The sequence below is a fragment of the Xiphias gladius genome, chromosome 1 (genome assembly GCF_016859285.1).
Source record: "Xiphias gladius isolate SHS-SW01 ecotype Sanya breed wild chromosome 1, ASM1685928v1, whole genome shotgun sequence".
Taxonomy (NCBI): domain Eukaryota; kingdom Metazoa; phylum Chordata; class Actinopteri; order Istiophoriformes; family Xiphiidae; genus Xiphias; species Xiphias gladius.
The window spans coordinates 11,481,857-11,503,696 of NC_053400.1; the positions used below are offsets into that span (position 1 = coordinate 11,481,857).

General features: G+C 40.1%; 1 protein-coding gene across 1 annotated transcript; it reads left to right on the forward strand.

Moving 5' to 3' along the window:
- The first annotated feature begins 7,189 nt into the window (after positions 1 to 7,189).
- Positions 7,190 to 20,153, forward strand: ube2q1 (ubiquitin-conjugating enzyme E2Q family member 1). Its single transcript, XM_040129938.1, has 13 exons — positions 7,190 to 7,904; positions 8,302 to 8,406; positions 10,079 to 10,201; positions 10,559 to 10,612; positions 11,069 to 11,209; positions 11,919 to 12,003; positions 12,665 to 12,725; positions 12,813 to 12,903; positions 13,002 to 13,060; positions 13,205 to 13,253; positions 13,396 to 13,491; positions 15,781 to 15,847; positions 16,892 to 20,153. The coding sequence occupies exons 1-13, from the start codon at positions 7,746 to 7,748 to the stop codon at positions 16,921 to 16,923; spliced, it is 1,122 nt and encodes a 373-aa protein (XP_039985872.1). The 5' UTR covers positions 7,190 to 7,745; the 3' UTR covers positions 16,924 to 20,153.
- Positions 20,154 to 21,840: the final 1,687 nt, after the last annotated feature.

The window sequence follows — 21,840 nt, forward strand, 5'->3', positions numbered from 1 at the left end:
CGGGGCAGTGGAAGGAGTTGTAGCAGCAAACAGCACTGGCCATCAGCAAAGTAGTCAGTGAGAAGTGTCAGGTTATAAAGGCCGCCATACACAGTATATTGTACCTGTATGAATATGATTGGATATTGTTAGTCAGTTGGTAGCCCTGTTGCCGATCAATTAATGTAAGTGCAACGTGAGCTGATGCAAACGCTCTACACTTCTCAGAGAGGGCTTGTTTTCAAACTGAGATCTGTTGCCATGTAAAATAATGCCACAAAACACATCAACAAAAAGTTTTTATTCAGGCTTACAAACCAAAAAGATAAAAAGAACACCTCCTCACCAATTAACGGTGGTTTTCCCAAATAAGCAAATGTTTGTATTCCTGGGCAGCGTAGCGAGATAACTAAATAAGAGCCTGACTAGAGCTCACTTCATGAAGCGGGTCCCAACAAACTCTATTATTCCGCCTTCGAGTGCAGCTGTTTGGAACAGCTATAAACACTTCTGATTTCCAACACAGTCAGTCAACATGACTTTCGAACTAGTTCTAGTCGTGCATAGCCCAGCACGTAGGCGATCTGTCAAGCGCTTTGTTCGAAGCATACTGACGTCTTACATTTAAAGTTCTGGCGTAGTTATTCAATGTCAGAAGGTTTAGTCGTCGTACCGTACACTCACTCTAACACAGCAGAGATCAACAGCATCTTGAATGATGAAGCACATGATTTATTTAAAGTTTAAACTCTAATTCTTTTGGCGCCTGCACAGTTCGGAGCTAGTTGATACAGTAAGTGTATGCTTAACTGTTGGCACCTCAATCATAACTCTTGCCAGGACTGAGTAAGTGCTACTCCCTTCCTGCACGTGTCTTGCTTTTTCAGGCCCGTTGCCCAGGGCAATGCAGGGTATGATGTAGATGATATTTGTCCTCTTAGCTAATTGACTTACGCTGGGCCTCCTTCCCCCATTGTCATCCTGACAGGGTCTCTCACTGGCCCTGTAAACAGTATTAGCATTAGGACTGCTAGATTGGCAGTGGCGCACTCATTTACAAGACCCCTTCCACCAGTCCATTTTGCCTCTTGCCAGAGCAGCAGTGCCCCAGAAAGTAAATAGACTTTGGCTTGAATGTGATTAGGCTGCAGTTTACTTGGTTAGACCATATGAGAAACAACAGATCCCACTGAACAGCGATGCTCCACAGATAACCCTTATCCAATTAGACTGGCACACCGTAGTCCATTTATCCATTACACTGTAAAACCTATGAAAGATAGCCTACATGACTTTAAAAAAATATTAGGACTACCATCAAATGTTTTTATTTTTTAAGCATCTTTTAATTCTATGATATTGCTGTTTTGCAATGAAGTTCTTCTTTAACCCCTAACTGTATATACACTATTAATGTGCATCAAGGCTTTAATCTGATTAATGCTTTGTGGTTTATTTTGGAAAGAGCCAGGTATGAACATCACACTGTCCTGATCTCAAGCTATAAAACAAGAACTCAACGTTGTAGATGGGATGTGTTATATTTTTGACATTGATAGTGTTGTAGATACTGATTCTCTCATTTCTCTTATGCTTGTTGTAGCCTTTATTGTTTGTTTTATTGTTTTTCCTTACCTTAAAGTACTTTCAGTTCCACAATGACTGTGTTGTAAATGTGATACTTATTACTGAATACAAATACTGAATACAAAGTGTCACACCTGTACACTTCTACTTCAAACCAGACTCCATCTATAGCTTGAAATTTTTACGGATGAAGTAAAGGGACTGCTGAGACACTTATAGCAGTACCACTGCAGTTCAAGGTGACATTTGCTCTTTATTCAGTACTATTTGAGAGTAATGGCCCTCCATGGGCTCATTGGTGAAACACTTAACTCAACTAAAACCCATGGAACTGACAAGTGCCTTTTACATGTAATTATGTGTTGCAAGACACTGGTATATAAAGTGTATGAAACTAATTAGTAAAATACACTATAAATCCACTCTACAATACACATTTCTTTCTTTCATTCTCTCTTTCTTTCCTGTGGAGCCACAGTAAAATAAAAATAATTGCACACACACATCACAAACACAGATGTACCAACATTACCTCTTGCAGTTTTTGGCCCATAATGATCTCTAGTGTTCACCTTTACACATTACTTGCTATCTCATCATATCAGTACTTCAATTAATTTTCTACCCAGTTTTTCGGGATGCAGTATTCTTGTGAAAACCTAACTGAAAACTTTAAAGGTTCTCTGGGGGACAATTTCCCAAGCTGCTTGCCAGCATCACTCCTGCCATAAAGAAAGCAGCCTTATAAGACTGATGCTGTTGTGCTGTGCTGTCCTGATATAACCTTTATTTTTATTTTTGTTTTTATTTTTTTCAACATATAGAAGTCTTCACACCAAGAAATGGTAGGGAATAGTAATGAAGACAAGCACTATCAGGTATTAAGAGAGACTGACTGCATGCCATATATTTTGAATACTGCAGTGATCAAGCTCTTTGATTACTGTTTAGAGATCCTCCCAGAGGTAGACGAGAACATTGCAGGGTGTCATCGCTCCGGCGAACAGAAATGCAGCCCTTTTTTTACATTTTCCCAAGGTGAAAAATGTCTGCTACTGTCTGGACTTAATGCAGTTCAAATTAATAACATTTCTTGGACCATGCAAAGACTAAAGTACAGCAGTGAACAGGTCTAATTTAGCTCCCTAAATCTTTTGGTCTCAAGGACAGATCTCACATTACAGTATATTGGACTGTATGTGTCATCACTCCTTGCAGCATAAACATTTAAAAGCATGCAGGAGAGATATTCTGCAGAAATGTCTTAGTGATGTACCATGAATTAAGCATATTGTGGCTACTGTCCAGTCCTGGGTGTGAGAGATAAAGAGTCTCTGTAAATGCATCCCTGTTAGTTTTGTGGATGAGACAAGGACATGCTGTATGCTACACTCACGACGAGGGCTCTGTGTCCTGGATGTGACCTGTTCTCTCTGTGTCTGCTCATATGCTCACTGTTCCCCAGAAGAAAAGTGAATATTGCTCCTCCTTGGTGGGAATGGTGCTGTCTCCTCTGACAAACTGCCCCGCTGTATGTGGTGAATCAGCAGTGTAGGTGGTTGAGGAATGGCTTCAGCTATCGGCTAAACATCTAAACAACTCCAAACCCCTACAAGACATTGGTTTAACACCGCTGTGGCCTAGATGCGGCTGTTTTTTCAGCAATCATGAACAAATCATGAACAGTTGTCCTTGCTAATGTTGCTGATAAAGACGTTTGTGGTCTAATAAGCTGAATTGGCTGTCACAATTTTCAATACATTATTCTATGACATAGAGCATTGGACAAAACAGGAGAATACGGTTCAGTTGATTTAGTTTCACATACTTACGTATTATTAATTCGACATACTCCCAGTATACATACCATCAAAACATTTAAAAGTTTAATTACGAAAGTGCTGCCAATTACTCACACACAACAATTTGTAAGAGAGTCTCCAAGCAGGATTAAAATAAAACATGCTATTAGTTGTGCGTTTACATCTTATAATGAGGTTTAAGGTCAAGCTGAAAAGGAGGCATGAAGAGGCGTGCTGCCCCTTGTGACTTCAGCTCTGGTGGTGTTCATAACGAAATAATAAAGGTTGTAAATGGTGGAATATGATTTGCTCTTGCTGTCTTGGATGAAATGAGGAGACAAGCCAGGGTGGTTTTAATTAACTTTTCGTCTAGTGCAAATGGAGGACAGAGAGGCGGGATAAATCACTGAGGACAACAGCAATCTGCCTCTTTATTAGTGCGTACACACGCACAATGTGACAAACTACATGTCAGCTGCCCAATCTAAAACAAGGCTGAAAAGATTCAACCAGAGACATTTGTTTTAGTTTGTTCTGACCCCTGACAAGCTTGGCACATGCCTTTGTCACATCCCTGAAGATATGCTCTGCCAAAATTGTTTTATATACACTCAGGCTAAAATATATGAATCATAATTCTAACACTGAGGTCTGCAATCCATTTCTCAGTTGTTTGTTTCCTCCCCTTCATTTACATGTCCTCTTCATGAATGAAATGGATGTATTACTGTAGGTGCAATCAATAAAGAACCATATACAATATCTTTTCTCTTGCAGTGCTATCTAATTTAAAAACAACATGAAATACGATAATGTTTTTTCCTTCCAAATATATATCTGCGTAGTGTATTTCATTAATTGCTTGTCAAAATTTAGTAGAAGGACAAATGTTGCCATAATTAATATACAAGCATGGAGTAAACCTATCAGCGGCTGTTAGCTGTGGAAGGATGCTACATGTTTAGTACGGTGGGTTAATTGCTTTTGGCAGGATATTACACAACTGCTATCTTCTATAACATGACATCCTAACAATAAACACATGTAGAGGACAGTCCCTCAACACAGTCTCCTCAGTGAGCTATCAATACTGAGTAATTACAGAACAACAAGGATTGATACTATTGATTGAAACTGTTAGTGAAAAGTCAACCTGGGTAACACAGGTCAGCAGCCTCAAAATTAGCCAGGCAGTTAAATGAAATGGGACGACCAGGTGGGAGAGCAGGAAGTATATGAGAGACTGAGAAAGGAACGCTTAAAACTCAACACTTCAAGGGGCATTTCTCCTCACGCTTAAAAATCAGGTCTGTCAGCAATAACTTTATGAATCATAAACAGGGATAGCCTAATTAAAATGAGTGAATGATTCTTAATCAAGAAGTAATCTTACCAGGCTTATTACTTTCAGCTCTTGTAGGGCATTCACAAATACTGCAGGAAAACTATTTTTTATGTCTTCTGTTGCTACTGATAGAGTGGATTTGTGTTTCATGAATTTTTCAAACCATTCAACCATTGTAATCTGAACGGGGAAACGAATATTGTCCCTACAAACCTTTGTGACCTCCTCAGAACAAATTATTACGATCATAGTCTGGCCAGTAACCTGAGTTCTGAATGTCATTAATCACTGCACAAACCAACACACATGCACAGAAGTGCACATGCAGAGGCAGCCACTAGCCCTGACTCACACACTCAGAAGAGAAGGGTCAGACCCAAATCCCCAGCCCAACCCCCACCCAGAAAGAAAAAGAAAAAAGAAAAAAAAGAATTACAATGTGTGCTTGACTGGAACCTTGACCTTTCCTGAGAAACCATTACATTAACAAATCCCCTGACCTCACTTCAGTGAGTTCAGATAGGTAGAGTTTATTGCACACAGTTGCAATATTCTACATAGTGAATCTCAAAATATGGCTGGCAGGGTGTCTTAGGGCGTAAGGAAACAGACCTGTGTCCCTATGAGAATGCTGTCATGGGTTAAGTCCTGGTCATCGCTGTTCATGCAAGGCCCCGGTTTGCAGCCGTAGGTCCATCCACATCCATAGTGGCATGCAGAGGGTAGGACAAGAGGGGCAACCCACCCCACCTTTTTATTTTGTTGGCCTTTAAAATAGCAAATCAATATGTTTTTCCTCAACAATGACACCTCGAACCGCAACGTAGCTCAAGAACTGAAAGTACTGTAGCCGACATCTTCAACACACTTCCATATTAAGGCTCATTTAGCCACATTTGCAGTCCTCTGCTCAGTCCACTGAATGTCAGACGTATGACAGGTTTGAGGTATAACGTATGACTATGCCAGTAGTCTTTGAGTGAGTTGCCTGTGTCCTCCACAGAGTATCACGGAATACTAATTTTGGAGAAAGCCAAATAAAAGAAAGGTTTTCCGTTGAAAGGGGGAGCTCATGATAGCATAATCAGAGGTGACAGCGCAGCACTATTCTGGGCCAGTCAGCTGCTCCCAAATCTTTTCTGATAACAGGCTTACTCACAAAGGGAATGGCTTTTAAAGTTTGCTTTTAAGGTTTGGAAACCCACCCTATCTGTCTAATTGAATTCAAGGACTAAGAGGACTGCTTCTTGAAGACCTTGTGCCATCTTCCCAGTATTGAACCTGTCTGGCCTCTCAACCTGAAAGTCAAAATATTTCCAGGTTTTATATTTTCTAGAGATAGCGATTAAAGAGTAGCTTTGCAGCAAACGTGCAAATTATTTAGACACAGTGTTGCCATTTGTTCAGCCATCAACCGTGTGTTTTAAGCTTGTCCCACTCTCAACCTAACACTAGTTGCTCAAATGCTTGGGCAACACTACCTCCTAGTGGGCACCTGGTGCTACTACAGAGAGGAGTCGATGCACCACCGCGTCAAATGTTTCCAGTGGGGAAAGGTAGCCCACAGACAGCATGGGGACTACAACCTATTATTTTTCTGGATCCTTGCGAAAAGAGTGGATTTTTTTTTTTTTTTACAACCTAGTACAATTTAATATCATTTTCCCACTACTTTACAAAAGTACTGGGGAAATGACACTTGACACCGAGCAGCCATTAAAATACATATCTGTGGTGAATATTTTCATTGTATCATATTATTATATTCTATGCACGTTAAGATGTAATATTTGACAAAAATCTTCTATAAATTGTGATCTACACACACACACACACACACACACACACACACACACACACACACACACACACACACAGAGAGAGAGAGAGAGAGAGAGAGAGAATGTGTGTGTTTCAAAATCAAATTCAGAATCTAGATTAAAATGAGTTGGAATCATGCCACATTCAGGCCAAAGCGGACTAACGTGCTGAACTGAAAAATAATACAGCAAGAATACTGTGCAGTCTATACTGATACACTTACATACTCTAAATTGCTCAAATCGTCAAAAGAGGGCCAGTGGGTTATTTACATAGCAACAGCCTCTTTTTTGGACAAACACAAAAATTTAAAGTGATGATTTATCATACTGTGTCATAATACGAAGTACAGCCCGATTTTCTGATTGACACTTCATCAAACATAATTTCATTTGGAAACGTACAGTAAATAATTTCAGCCATTTTAGTGGTACCCAAAGCAAAATGATGCACTAGAAAGGGACAATTCTAAGTTGTGCGCACCAGTCTTACTCTGATATGCATTATCTGAATCTGGTTCTTTTTCCTCACATATAGATCAAAACCATTATAACGCATAAATGTTTGACTAAGCGATCCAGTGTTGTAAACTTTCCTTTATTTTCCCACCCTGAAATAAATTGAGGACGCGCTGAATGCTGGGATTCTGCGGGAGCGGGGAGATTGCAGAACGCCATCTTTAAACCCCACAAGAGGCCAGCTACAGTTGTACACCGGGATGAGAAACACTGTCCCTACAGCGGGATATAAGTTCCGATCGTGGGGACTGTATGATTGTTTCCCGGTTAAGTGAATAATAAGGAACTGTCCGATGGGACTGTGAGGAGACGGTCACGGGACACCGCGGGAGCCTTAAAATGTTGTTATGATAGGCAGACAACAACAATAGACGGAAAGACAACAACAACGGACTGGCTCGCTAACTCGCTCGCTAGCATCTTGCCAAGCACTGCGCTGTTTTCAAATGCTAACTGAAGGCTAGCTAACGTTAGCTACTTCATTAGAAGATCTGTCCGGTCGCGCTGAAATTTGGCCGGACGCCGTTTATAGCTGGCACTGGGCATCCAGCTACATTTACCGGAGCAGACCGTCATCTCCTTGCCACTTTGTAACAAATTTTGTACCGAATTTTGCGTTGTGGCGTTAGCTAGCTAAAAGCTAAGTCCCGACTTCTCCCCCTCCCCAGCGGCCCAGCCGGAGATGCATGGAAGATGTCGGTGTCGGGGCTGAAGGCCGAACTGAAGTTTTTGGAGTCCATTTTTGATCCAAACCACGAGCGCTTCAGGATCATTGACTGGAAGCCTGACGAGCTGAGCTGCCAGTTTAATGTAACTGGGGAAAAGCTGTTAATTATCCACTGTAACATAACGGTAAGCGGACAGTAACGCAAGCGCCGGGATTTATACACTTCCCTCGTTGGTAGTTAGCGAGCTAAAGTTAGCTGGTTAACTTGCTAGCCAGGTAGCAGGCTACCTCCACAACGGTACAACCTGATGCTATGCGGGACGGGTTTTGCGTAGTTTCATTAGTGTCAGTGGGAGCTACGCAGTCGTGGTAGGGGGGTTGTTGGTTGGACAGTCCGAAAATAAACACTGTTGATAAACAACCCTAGCTGGTAGCTATCGCTGCACTCCGAATGCTAATGTCGTCAACCCAAATTTTGCGTTATTAACCGACTCTGTGTTCAACCTTGCTACCTGGTAGTAGATATACATGTCAACTGTATTGATGGGACTGTGTCCTTTTTTTGTGCTCCACTGTTTTTAGGAATCTTATCCATCTACGCCGCCAATTTGGTTTGTGGACTCTGATGACCCGAGCTTGGCGCAAGTTTTGGAGAGGTTGGAAGATGTGAGAAAAGGCAGTACCCTGGTATATTTCCTGAATCATTTCTTTCACTGTGTATCACTTAGGAAAATTTAACAATTTCTGTACACTGTGTGAAAACCATTGTAGTTTTATTTTTCTTAGTGCAGGTGATCTGCAATCCAAAAAGATTACCAGAACACATACTCTAGGTGTTGTGGAAATTATTCTATGAATGCTTACTATGAGACACATTATCTTGTGATACAGCAGCTGGCTTCAAGATAACAAATGAACCCTGAGCAGAGCATTATAATACCCAGCTGACTCATTGTTAAATTATACTGATATGTTTAAACAGAGTTGAGGCAGCCTCAGCCAAACACCTTTGTAGTATTTCTGAGGTATATGTCGTATAAATGAATGAAAAGACTACACTTCATTTGATTTAACTGATTTCTTGGCCAAACAAGTATTGACCAGGCTGCCTTCCAGCAGAAGTATATTTTGTGCATTATTTTGACATAATGTCAGCCTGCTGTGATGAGCTTCATCAGAAGGGGCATCTTTTGGCGCTCCTCCTTTACTTTGGGCTTATTTAATATGCTCATTATTATTTAGATACATTAAATACTCGGTGCACTTGGTTTTGGATTTTTATGTCAATATTTTAGACTACACAAGTTCAAACAGGCTTTTTTTCGTTCTTGTAAAATTTTTGCAATGTTCGACTAGTTATAGAGAGCGTCCATGGATGCAGGTTGAGTTTTTGCCATTTTAGTTTTACATTCCCAACATTTACACAACTGAGCTTATCGCTTTTCGACTTTGTACTTAGGGTATAGGATAAACATATCTAACAGGCAAGTACAGACAGGTAGGTTTTCAGCAGGCCAAATAGCCGTATCATTAGATCATCAGGACAAGCTTTGAGGTCAAAATGTCTGTGACAAGAGCTCATTATGTAATCCTACATATGTGGTGACATCCTGTGCTTAGTTAGCCTACTTATTCAAGCTGCATGCCCTGTTTTTAGGACATAAAATATGCTTTTTATAGATGTGCTGTCAGTTTTTTTGGACAGAAGATTTTTTTTTTTTTTTTTTTTTTTACTAATGTCGTCTTTTAGGTAAAGGGCAAACCTTGCCTTCCTGTGCTTAGATAAGATCAGTCAATTTTCTTACTGGTGCACAGATGTTTTCGCGGTAGCCTGTATCTGAATTGCACCAAATCTGCAAAGGCAGAACACACTAGCTGATGGCAGTTCTCTTTATATGAGCAAAAACAATTTCAGTCTTCCTGCACATATTTGCAGCACTACTACATCAGTGTTTTATGTTTAAATTCATGCTTTGAAGTCATATGTGAGTAATTAGCCCTAACTTTATTGCTATGCTAAAAGATTGCTAGGTTTTACATTATTCCAATGTTAGTTAGAATGTGTGAATGTATTTGCAGTGTGTAAATAACCTAGAATGCCCTGCAACACACTGCTTTGTGAATGATGTAATTATTTTATTTTATTTTATTGTTTTTTATCTGACACAATTATGAATCATTAATTTTGGATTCAGGAACCTGTGATATTCAAAATATCATCATGTTTTAGTGAAGCTTACTCATATGTTTGTGCTCAAGTTTGTGTCACATGTCGGCTATGTGGAATTGCAGCATTTGCAATCTTGAATGGTTTATTTTAACTCTGTATCCCCTCCTTTTTGTGGATTGTCTTTTCTAGCTTTTGCAGCAGTTGAAGAAACTCATTTGTGACCTTTGTCGCCTGTACAACCTCCCCCAACATCCCGATGTGGAGATGCTGGACCAGCCCCTGCCTGCAGGCCCTGTGGGACAAGACCGAAAGGCAAGCTGCCTAGTTTGTTCTTGTCAAATGCTGTACTTCCCTCTGGCATGATACAGCTAGTACCCTGACCTGTATTTGATTACTTTTAAGGAACATGCATATTTAAATTATGGGTGTTTTTATTATGCACTTCCAAACCACTTGTGCCTAGTAATGAGATAGTAGCCTACATTACAGATTGCCTTGGTAATTTATATGGCATTGTTGTCTTAAGTTCATCAGTGGGCTCTTCCTCTTTCATGGTCAGTAAAAGGTGTTTTTTTTTTTTTTTTTTTTAACCTTTAAAATAAAAAGACCAGTCAACATAGTCACTGAATACCTTGTCTGTTGTGTGTTTGTTTGTATGTGTGTATATAGCATGGGACAGAGGAGGTCACATCTGAAGAAGAAGAGGAGGAGGAGATGGGAGAGGTAAGTTATCATCCTTGGTTTACACACCTTATTTATTGCTCTTACAATGTCCTGCTAGGTGCTCAGTGTCTACACAGACTTGTGTATTTTTCTCCCATCTTAGTCCCAAATACTTTTTAATAAGGCACACTTAAACTTTTTGAACTTTCTGTTATGGTGGGGAGTCTGGGTAATTGTAAAATTTGATAAGAATTGCAACAGTTTTTTATTTTTATTTTGCCCCTCTTTATCTTCCCAATATATATTCACATTATTATTGGTTTTGGGCTTCATGTGATTATGATAGTTTCACTCTGGGATATCAAAATCAGACATTAATGTAATTCTTGTTACATTGTTGTTTATTACATCTTTTTACTTTGCACTGGCTTTGATACCTTAGATTTTTTTTAAAGTTGCATTTATTGCTAGAGAACCAGAAATAAAGTGCCTAAAATATCAAATACAAACAAACAGGACATAGAAGATCTGGACCACTATGAAATGAAAGAGGAGGAGCCTGTGGATGGGAAAAAGTCTGAGGATGATGGCATCGAGAAGGAGAATCTGGCCATCCTGGAGAAGATCCGAAAGAACCAGAGGCAGGACCACTTGAATGTAAGTCTTTGCTCAGTAAAGTACATAAAGTGTATTTTATGGGGCTTATGGTTGATAACATTTTTGATGTAGGACCTAACCTCACCCCTTGGTATATGTTGTTGAAGACTACATTTGATGTACATAGAATGTATGAATGCTCAGCTAATCCTATTGTCAGTAGTGATTCATTTTGTGAATGAGAAATGGGAAAAGCTTTGAAAAGAAAGTGAAGAAATAAGGCAGTAATGAGACAATTAGTACATTTATCTGACATTAGGGAATGTGACCTGTTTGTAAATGTGCTCCTATGCAGTATCTTCAGGGTTTTTTTTGCGTCTGCCCTTAAAGGCAGCATGAACTTTTGAAAAGATTTGTTTTTCTTCTGGGAAGGGCTCTCTGCTTGCTCATCGTCCTGTTCAATGGCTCATCTGTGGGACTCTCTTGGTATCTGAAATGTGTCAAAAATACAATTACACCCTGACTATAGAACCAATAATGCTTCATTCAATGGCTTATTTTACATTTTTTTTTTTTTTTTTAATATTTTGAGTATCAGTGAAACATTCTCTCAAGCACCGTAGAGAGATAAATTTTGACAACTAGTAGGATAAAGCTTTCTCTTTAATGTTGGCCCACATCAAGTACTAATGACAATTTTACCCTTGTGGCGAATTACAAAGGGCTGTGTGTTTTTTCTTTATGGATACAGTTGTTTTGTATTTTACAGGGAGCTGTGTCTGGTTCAGTGCAAGCCTCTGACCGCCTGATGAAGGAGCTTAGAGAGATCTACAGGTCTCAGAGTTATAAAACAGGTATGCACACTGCACAAAGGTCTGCTCTTTCTTGCAAATCTGAGTATAAAGAACGCTTGCAAATAACTCTACCCAGAAACACACATGGACACAAACCCACATTCACAATAATCATTAATTCTATCCATGTGATGCGATAGATGAGTATTGGTGGACACCGAGCACAGCAAAATGAGAGCTACAATGTATAGATTATCAAAAGAAAGCATTCGAGAGTGAGTTTTGTTGTGCAGAATTCATAAGGTGACTATCTTTTTATGACTTATCCTGAGGGCAGCTCCATGTGGGTGTGTCAGCAGTACTATAAACTACTACACCCTTTACTGTTGTGTATAGGACTCATGTATGCTTTTTAGTAATGGCTATAAGCACGTTGACATAAATCAACGTTAATTAAAAAATAAAAATGGTATTTTTTGAAAAATGAAGCACAAACCAATTTTAGTCACACCCATTTTCAAGTCTTTTATTTTGTAGAAATTCGTCACCTTTGATCAAGGCTTCAGATAATGGTTGCAGAATTTCCTGATGAATGAGAGACCAGTCTCTTTGCATTACCTTTTAGTCAACAGAATGAAAATGGAGATTTCATAATAACAGTTGTTAGTAGTTGTTACTAGATGTCATCTGAGCACTCATAATTAATCAGTTCCTTTTGCAGGTATCTACTCAGTTGAGCTTGTTAACGACAGCCTGTATGAATGGCACGTCAAACTAAGGACGTAAGTAACTTTGGGATCTTGTCATATGTTTTCTCTTTTTTGATCTCAATGTAAACACGAACTGACTGCATAATTAAATGACCACAGGGTGGATCCAGATAGCCCCTTACACAGTGATTTACAAGTCCTAAAGGAAAAGGAAGGAATGGATTACATTTTACTAAACTTCTCATATAAAGTGAGTGAAACTTACTTTTACATTCATGAAAATGAAACGCCATTTGGGAGTCTTTGAAGTCTGTAAATTAACCATTTTTGTGCTGTTCATTGCTACAGGATAATTTCCCCTTTGATCCACCCTTTGTCCGGGTAGTCTCGCCTGTTCTTTCTGGAGGGTGAGTTCATTTAGCTGATACACTTCTCAGTTTCTTCCATCTCCATAGTCGATTGAGGTTGAGGTTGAGTTTGTGACCAAATTATAAATTAAACACAGTCTACAAAAAATGGCAAACAAAGATAATTCTTTCTCCATGGTTTAGTTATGTTCTTGGAGGAGGTGCCCTGTGCATGGAACTTCTCACCAAACAGGTATGTCATATTTATTTTTCCAAAGCCTCAATTCAGTGTGTATTTTGTGCTGTATGATATTAAATATTACTTTGGATTGTATTTGCATCAGTTTTACATTTTAAAAACCCACTCTTACTGATACTGGGTTTCCTGATTGCAGGGTTGGAGCAGTGCCTATTCCATTGAGTCTGTCATCATGCAGATCAATGCCACTTTAGTCAAAGGAAAAGCCAGAGTGCAATTTGGAGCCAATAAAGTAAGTGAGGAAGCACTAGAGGTTTCATTTCAATTCAGGAAATGTCCTATGATTATGTTGACCTCATGCAATGAATGATATGGAACACTAGGACAGTGCTTTGACACAGAGGCCTGGTTTTGCTCTTAGTGGTGGCTTGTTGTTTATTTTTTAATCTAAGTGGAGCCAGGTGGGAGTGTGTCACTACTGGCACGGCCAAGGTGGATGCTTATCTTTTTGTGCTGCAGTTTGCAGTTTCGATCACTTGTACTTGTTATGTTTTCTGGCTGCAGGCTTCTCCCAGAATTTGACAAGTTGAGTACAAAAGAAACATGGATGTTTTTAAGTCCCTCTCAGATGCTTGGTTTTCAATCAAGGCCTAACAGGAGTAAGGTGTCTGGGTATTGCTAGAGTTGGAACACGGTTGTTGTGAGGTTGTGTGTTTTTAAGGAAATAAATGTGTAAATTTTACACTATAGTTGTCTTAAAGCTCTGCCACTACTGGAAAAAAAATGCATTCATGAAGACCATTTGATCACCTTTACCCCACATACAACTTTAAGATTCACAATGTGACCTGGGATAAACAAGTCATTGTTTACAGTGTGAATAGGTCAACACATCTTGGACAACCCATAGTCTCAACAAGCTTAATCTGAAACCACTGCACTTTAGTATGAAAGTCTGAACTGGGGCTTCCATAAAAACTGCGTTACTATAGGGTCACTATAGAAATGTTAGTCATACACAGTGTCTACATAGGCTGGTAGCGAACGCAGCACGTAAGCAGAGTAGCTTCAGTCCTCCTGTGTCTACAAGCACAGTTCAAGCACAGTACTGAGTATAGGTCACCTTTGTTTACAGCGGTCAGAGCCCAACACACAACGACTGAAGATGCTGGGAGAAAATAAACTTGACATGTAAAAATTAATTTCAGTTTTTAGTTTTTAGTGTGATTGCAAGATGATCCTTTATGTGCCCTGTGCAGGCAGCTGTATTGTTTTAAAGTAGAAGTGTATCTGTTTTAAACACGTGAGAAGGATGACTGGAAAATGTGGCTAAAACGCCTCCTGTGTAGACAAGGCATTTCTGTACATGTTGTCTGCGACTTTTAGCCGTCTTGGCCACACATTACATATTATTGAGCTTCTTAAGCCAGGTTTCACAGAGGGAGTTTAGATTGGTCTGTAGTGTTAGGCCAGTCATAATTTTGTTCTTAGATGAGTCTAAAGGAAGTTATACACTTTCACAAAAATAAAAACTAAATTACTGCAAGTCTAAAAAGTTAGCCTCCTTACCACCAGGTCAACTCAGAACTAAGAGCCATGTTTCCATGGTAACACGCAGTGACACTTGCCGACATGTGGCACCAAATAAAATAAAAAAAGGAAAACATGGCCCATAATTTATGGTTTGGTAACAGTGTTGTTGAGCAAGCAATAGGGAAATAAGAGTTTTAAGAGACCACAGTAAACCCATTGGAAATACACATACATACTATGTACCAGTGAGGACGTCATGAGACATTTTTGTTTGCCCAGGGAAAATATCCTTAGCCTAAATGATGAGTTAGCAGAAGTGCCCTGCCACATAAGAAGCCACAGTGTCTCAGCTCTGCTACAGATCTGCAGGGCATCAAGATTTTTTTCTACTGGATGTCCTTGTAACTGTTAAATTCTTCCAGAAGGCAAACATTTTCAAGGAGTGAAGGGAGCGGAGTTGTTTTAGGGACAAGCTGTGTTTTTTAGTTACCCATAATTCATGGCTGATGAGTCCTACTTAAGATGGTCAAGAACTAGACAGTATTCTGCAATTGATGAATTTAGATGTCTGTCTGGAGTCTGTTAGTTTGATCAAAGCAATAGTCCAAGTTAGTCTTTGCAAAACCAACCCCAGGTATGAAGCTATAAGCATTGCTACACTCCTAATGAAGTCAGCTTCTTTCATATGGATTTGTACAAAGTCTTCTGTGGTTCAGCAGTGATGTGTGTAGAACTATGGGTGCAGAGCCAGGTCTTATGCGAACGGTGCTGACCAGGTGTGCGTGACAGCAGTCTGGTATGACTGGTCAAACAAGGGAAGAATGTGTGTTCATTATCCTGCACCATACGCAGGGTTTTGTTCTTGAAAACGGAGATGGTGCGATTAGCCTTTCTTTTGTTCTTTTTTTCTTTTTTTTTGTTTTGCTTGTGGAAAAAAAGCTGTCATATCTTTTTCCCGTTCTGTACTGTCACTGCTTTTTCCCGTTCTGTACTGTCACCACTCTACTGGACACTCTAAGTTTGACTTCGTTTTCATCTTTTAATCTAGAACCAGTACAATCTTGCCAGAGCACAGCAGTCCTACAAATCCCTGGTTCAGATCCATGAAAAGAACGGTGAGTGTTTTTGTCTCAAGTTTCATACAGAGTGCATTATAGACCTTGTTTACTGAAACCAAATCCCTCCCATGCATCAAAGCTGAGGAAAATTAGTGCTTGGTCTGTTGTGTATTTACCAAACATTGACAACATTTACATGCATGTAGTCCACGTTATTACAATCACTTGGTATCACTGGTGCATAGTGGTTTTAGGGATTTATGCTAGAGGGTTCTAGATAACAGCAAAACGTATACAAACTATAAGTACAACATGCTTGAGATTCAATGCAACTCATTCACTCTAAATTGATACTTAACCAATAACTGTGTCACTTTGACTGTGCTGTCACCATGACTCTGTTAAAGTCTTAGTGAAAGCACCGTTTCATATCTCCCACAGCTCGTTTTATTTACACTTAAGGTCAAAGATATTACTGACCCAACAGTAGCAAACAGTTCCTGTTGGAGTCAGAGTGAGCCCGAAAGCTAAAAACAAAACAAAATAAATAACAGGCCCAGACAAATCCAATGAATATGCAGTTTAACATGTAAATGACAATGAAATCAGCAAAGAGAAACATCAACATTCACATCTTAAAGTTAAAAGGTTTTATTAGAGAAAAAGCACTGTTAAGTCAGTTGCTCAAAGAGTTATTATTTATACAGCTTTTCTGTTGTCCCTGACCTCTGTGAAAACACACACTGCATTTGAAAACGGTGCAGGTGAAAATATGGAAATTACTTTTACTTGGTTGGGCTACATTGAGCTATATTTAATTGCAGCAGAATATAAAAGTAAAAACTATAGCCCGGCTTAACTGTGTTAAAATTCTGGACCCTATGTGCCCTAGGTCTAACCACTGAACACTTTTTAGCCTGGTGTTTTGGTTCTTGCACTAAGCAGACAAAGTTGTAGATGCAAATACATGTCAATGAGGCAGAAATCATCTGCAAGTAACCCTGATACTATTGGTGGTAGAGATCTGGTGACTGTAGATTGTATATTCATGTATTCATTTACTGGATAGTCATTATCTTTTTGTTGTGCCTTTTCCCCTAGGCTGGTACACACCCCCTAAGGAGGATGGCTAAAAACAGACTATTGCCTTTCATGCACTGGGACCACATGTCTTAGAATTACTTTCTATTTCTTGCGACCAATGTTTTTTTTTTTTTTTTTTTTTTTTTAAATTGTGCAAACCATTTGTTCTCTACATGAGAGTTTGAACTCCAAACCAAATTCCTCATTCAGTGACCACCCAGAAAACTAGCACATAAACATACAGACACTCACATACACCCCCACCTAAAATTTACATCCAACTTCATCGGCTACTTGCAAGGACGTCCTCTCCCCGGATATTTATCTCTGTGCATTTGTTGTCCGATACAATCTAATTTTTCCATTGCGACATTCATTCTGTACTCCAATGGACTAAATAGCGCGCAAACTCACCCTTTGGTTTTGGTGTTGAGCATGCCAAGGTTACCTGCTGGCTGCGATTTGAAAGGTGCGGCATGGCTTTATCCTCCAGCAGTGGCAGTCTGATGCTCCAGTTGCCGGACAGTGCCTCTCTGGCCACAGACTGGATCTGAGAATGGCATGCGACATTCCCTGATATGATGCAGTGGTGGCTGGGAAGGACACTTAAACGCTGGTGGTGGTAAGAACCACCGCCTTTTCTCTCCATGGACGGCCTCTGTAATATTGTGCTCATGTATTATCTTTAAAACCCAAGATCCCTCCTCTGGAATAACATGCTTCTGAGGCTAGCTTGCTTTCAAACCTCTTATCTTTTAAAGCTTGAAGCCTTGAGATGGGGAGGAAAATGAAGGACTTTTGCAGCCTGGATTGGACAGTCCATAATGAAGACCAGCATCCTGCTGATCTCTAAAGTTTGGAGACCACTGTCATCATCACACCCAGCAGCTGGACCACTCCCTGCAGGAGTGGTTTGGTGTGTGGCAAGGCTGGAAACACGAGAAACATGGCCAGGCAAAGCGGAGGTGTGTTTGGTTTGGATCACACTGTAGTGTAGTTGATTTTAACTCCACATGTAAACATGTAAATTTGTATTTCAGCAAAAGGATTTAATTGTTTATAATGTAACCTTGTCTGGGTCTTTGGCTGGGCAGAGACTGTATAACTATATACCCCTGAATATTAACAGGAGGGGCCCTGCAACTTCTCACGATCCATTTAGAATAAGAAAAAGTTGCTTCATGGATACTCTTGCAGAAGGAAACAAAAGTACACCATGTTCTTATGTAAGCTTAATGACTACTGCGGTTTCATTCTTTTTTTATATTGATTTGTAATCCTCATGTTATTGGCAACAATGACAGTACCATTCCCCTTAATTGATGGCACCTCTTCACCACAATGGACGTAACAATAATGGCATAGACACAGCTATTTCTGGCATTCCAGAGGTTTGGCTATTCATACCTAATCACTCAAACCGGATGAACCTCAGTAAGGCTATGCAGTGAAGACACAGTCTTGTGGAGTTTTGTTGTACGGGATAAAATAAGTCTTAACAGTTTAACAGTGTAGTCACCTGCTTAGTTCTTGGAGCTGGTTCACATCCTGACCACTTTGCCAATACTGCAGTCTGGGAAAAAAAAGTGACCTTTACCTTCGGACTTTTCCTTGACCTCGTGGCTGTTTTTAAAAGGCAGCCAAGAGTTACAAATTCACAGCAATAGTCTTGACCATATACCCTCTGGCTTCACACCTGGGAAGATCAACTGGAGCCTGTTCCATTTCCAGAATATTTGTCCAGGTTTGATAAATATTTGTTCAGATTTGCCACCGGAGGGATCCAGCTCTTCCCATTACCACCTCTCTGGTTACTATTCATAACCACTCGCAGCACTGCTGTTACCCCTCAGTGTGCTGGGTCTTTGATGTAATGTGAATAATATGCAGAAACTGTGTGGAGCATTCCAATTAATGCAGTTACACATTTGTTGTGGGTTTTCTATTGTGTGGTTACTTGCATTGTTTTGAGTATATTGTCCTGAAAACCAGCATAGAAAGCTTAGTTATGCTAATTCATAGTCATTCCTCATGTTTGAGTTGATTTAGAATTTCCTCAGTGATACTAACCTCAGTCACAACATCAGTATCTTCAAAACAGGTAGAGATGGGTGTAAAAACATACAGTTTGTTCATGTTCAGTACGTCTACCATATGTTTAGACCTGCAGGATATGACAAGTTTTACGCTCCTTTTTTGTTTCACCACAAGCAAAATCTTAACATGACTGTGGATCATTGGCATGGTTGTTAGCTGTTGTGATGCCATTGGTAATGTACTGATCACGTCATTCCGGTCACGTTGTCGAGCTCACCCCTGCATTCTCTGGAGAAGCAAACTCAGGAATACATACTGCACACTCGACTTCAAAATACTGCATAAAATGTAAGATTCAATGTGTCGGTTTTTTTTTGGGGCCATTTTAAAAAGACGCCCCTGTTTTACCAGTAGTCATTGCAGTGTGTTTTGCTGTTAAGTTGCACACACTTAGATTTTCTGAATGCTGTTGAGGTTGATAAATAATTACTAAGCAAGTTTTTGGAATGATCAGATAATGTGGAGTAAGGATTTGCTCCCACCGTCAGATTATACTGCGCTTGATCCGGGGTTCAGAACACATCTGCCCTGTCTCTTTGATATTGCTGTATTTTGCATGTCAATATATCAGTGGGTGTTTTTCCCCAAGCAACTGAAGGCAAAGAGTGGTTGGGTTGGGTGGTTAAAAGAAAAGAGTAGATGTATCCATTTTTTTCATGAATTGTTTTCTTGTGGCTTCCTACATCAGTGCACAGGATCATTTCTCCCTGTGCATTCTTTATTGAACCACATCAGATACTATATTAGACACAAGGACTTAACAGACATCCTGTCTGCTTGGATTACCTAAAAATATACCAGGACTCCCTACAAAAGTAGCAGTTGAGATTTGCGTGCCATCAGAGCAATTGTAAGCCTATATCTTTAACCTGACCTTTGGAATAATGGTGTACTCAAGTCTGTTGTGCACTGAATAACAACTCCTCTCACACCAACATGAGTTTTCTCACTAACAATAACCTTCTCTGCTTTGGCGAGCGACGTATTGGTCTGAGGTCTGAACTAGCCTGATTCTGGGTTCTTTACCTTGCTTCATTAACTGCGTTGGCCAGGTTATAAAGTTATGCACTGTTAGCATGCTTTGGTTTGGTTTCCTTTTTTTAACATTGCAAGGGTGATTTTGACCATGTAAAGTAATTTGTAAACTTGCATCAAGTTTATGAATAAAGAATTTTATGAAATATCTCTTGTTCTTATTAATGAAAATTGTCAATAACAAACTATTTACAGACTCTTTTGTTGTTGTCCTGGTGTTGAATGACAATGCATGCAAGAATACCTTTAAGTACTTTGAGTACTGATCAGCTAGCTGATTTTGGCACCAACTGCCTTTCATGAAAGTGACTTCCATCGTTTAACCCCCACACACACAGGGAGCAGCTTGGGGCTCAGTTTCTTGCTCAAGGACACTTAAGCACATAGACAGGGGGATCTGGGGATCCAACCACCAACTTTGCAATCAATTGATGACCCATGTAACCACCAAAGCTACAGTTGCCCACATGCATCCATGCTTTCCGGGTATTGTATTTCTTGTGTTTTCCAATAGATGGTGTTCTTTGCCAAAAGATTTAGGCCCCAGTTGTTGCCCATCCCTGCCACCCACATTGTCATGCAAAAACGCAGCCCATGTGGAGTTAAACTGTGTGTATGCTGAGGCCTACATGGCTTTAACTACTAGTTAACTTACTTCTCAATTTACCTAAACATGAGCACTACACCTAGGGTTGACACTGAAAATTAGATTATCATGTGGCTAAATATCTGATTCAATTCAATTTATTTACCTAAGTGGGTGGAATTAGTTTACCAGTATAGTATTTAACAGCATAATCACACGGTCATATCTTTAAGGACGTCAGTGTCCTTAATGCTGTGGGGGAAATTCAGTTTTTGTGCCAGTATGTCTTGGATTGAAGTGATTTATAGCACCCTCAGTTTGGTAACAACTGGAACAAGTGGTGTATTGGGTGGGCCTTGCATTTGTAAAAGATTGTCATGTTCACTGGCTTTACACTTCCTGTGTGTATATATGTGTGTGTCTGGGTGTGTGTGTGTGTGCTGGAAGTCACCACTAGATGGTATTGGAGCACTCTTGTAGTTCTGAGTTCTTTTTTTTTTAGTGGCTGATGACATTCATGTAGTAGGCCTGTCTGCTTGTAACATCAGTCAGCACTCACTGCTCCGTTATTACACTCATTCCTGCTCTTACCATCTCTGTAGCTCATTTCCTTCAACATTGAATGAATGAATAATAAGGTCCTTTGTTTGAGTGAGAGGACAGCTATTGATGGGACACAGTCCGATATGGACAGCTCATATTCTCCCATCAGCGTTTGAGTCAGATATTGTTACGGTGGGTTGGCAAGCCCTGCTCTCATAGATGCCAGGTCTGTGATAAATAGCTGAATCAATCCCTATCAGTTCTTATGAGGAGCAGCAGTGCTGTACTAGATAACTGGGTGACCTATTGAGTCTGTGGTCAATCATGTTGTTGCAGCCTGGATAGTTGTGGATATTAAAAGTCACTCAAACCAAGAAACAGAATGTACTTTATCATGATAGTGGAAATCGGGACCACATCTCTGATCTTCAAATCAAAAGGCAGGTTGTAGTAAGGAGGAGGAGAGCGAGAAGCGGAAATCGGCAGTTCCCCAATGAAAGGCTAATTGCCTACTATTTTCAGCAGTTTTTATTTTGTTTATGTGCGGGTTTGGCTGGCCGGCCTCTTGCCCAAAGAGGAGCAGGCCTCATTGTCCAGCCTCAGCCGACCCGTTTGTCCAGCGTGTCGCTCCCCTCAGACACAACAACGTGGGGAGACCGAAAAGGCTTCTGGGCCCGCAGGAAAGAGGCTGTGCATCTCTGTGATT

Coding starts and splice junctions, on each gene's coding strand:
- ube2q1 (XM_040129938.1), top strand. CDS start 7,746: ATGTCGGTGTCGGGGCTGAAGGCCGAACTGAAGTTTTTGGAGTCCATT. Junction 10,202..10,558: donor CTGTGGGACAAGACCGAAAG/GCAAGCTGCCTA, acceptor GTGTGTATATAG/CATGGGACAGAGGAGGTCAC. Junction 12,004..12,664: donor GTCTCAGAGTTATAAAACAG/GTATGCACACTG, acceptor TTCCTTTTGCAG/GTATCTACTCAGTTGAGCTT.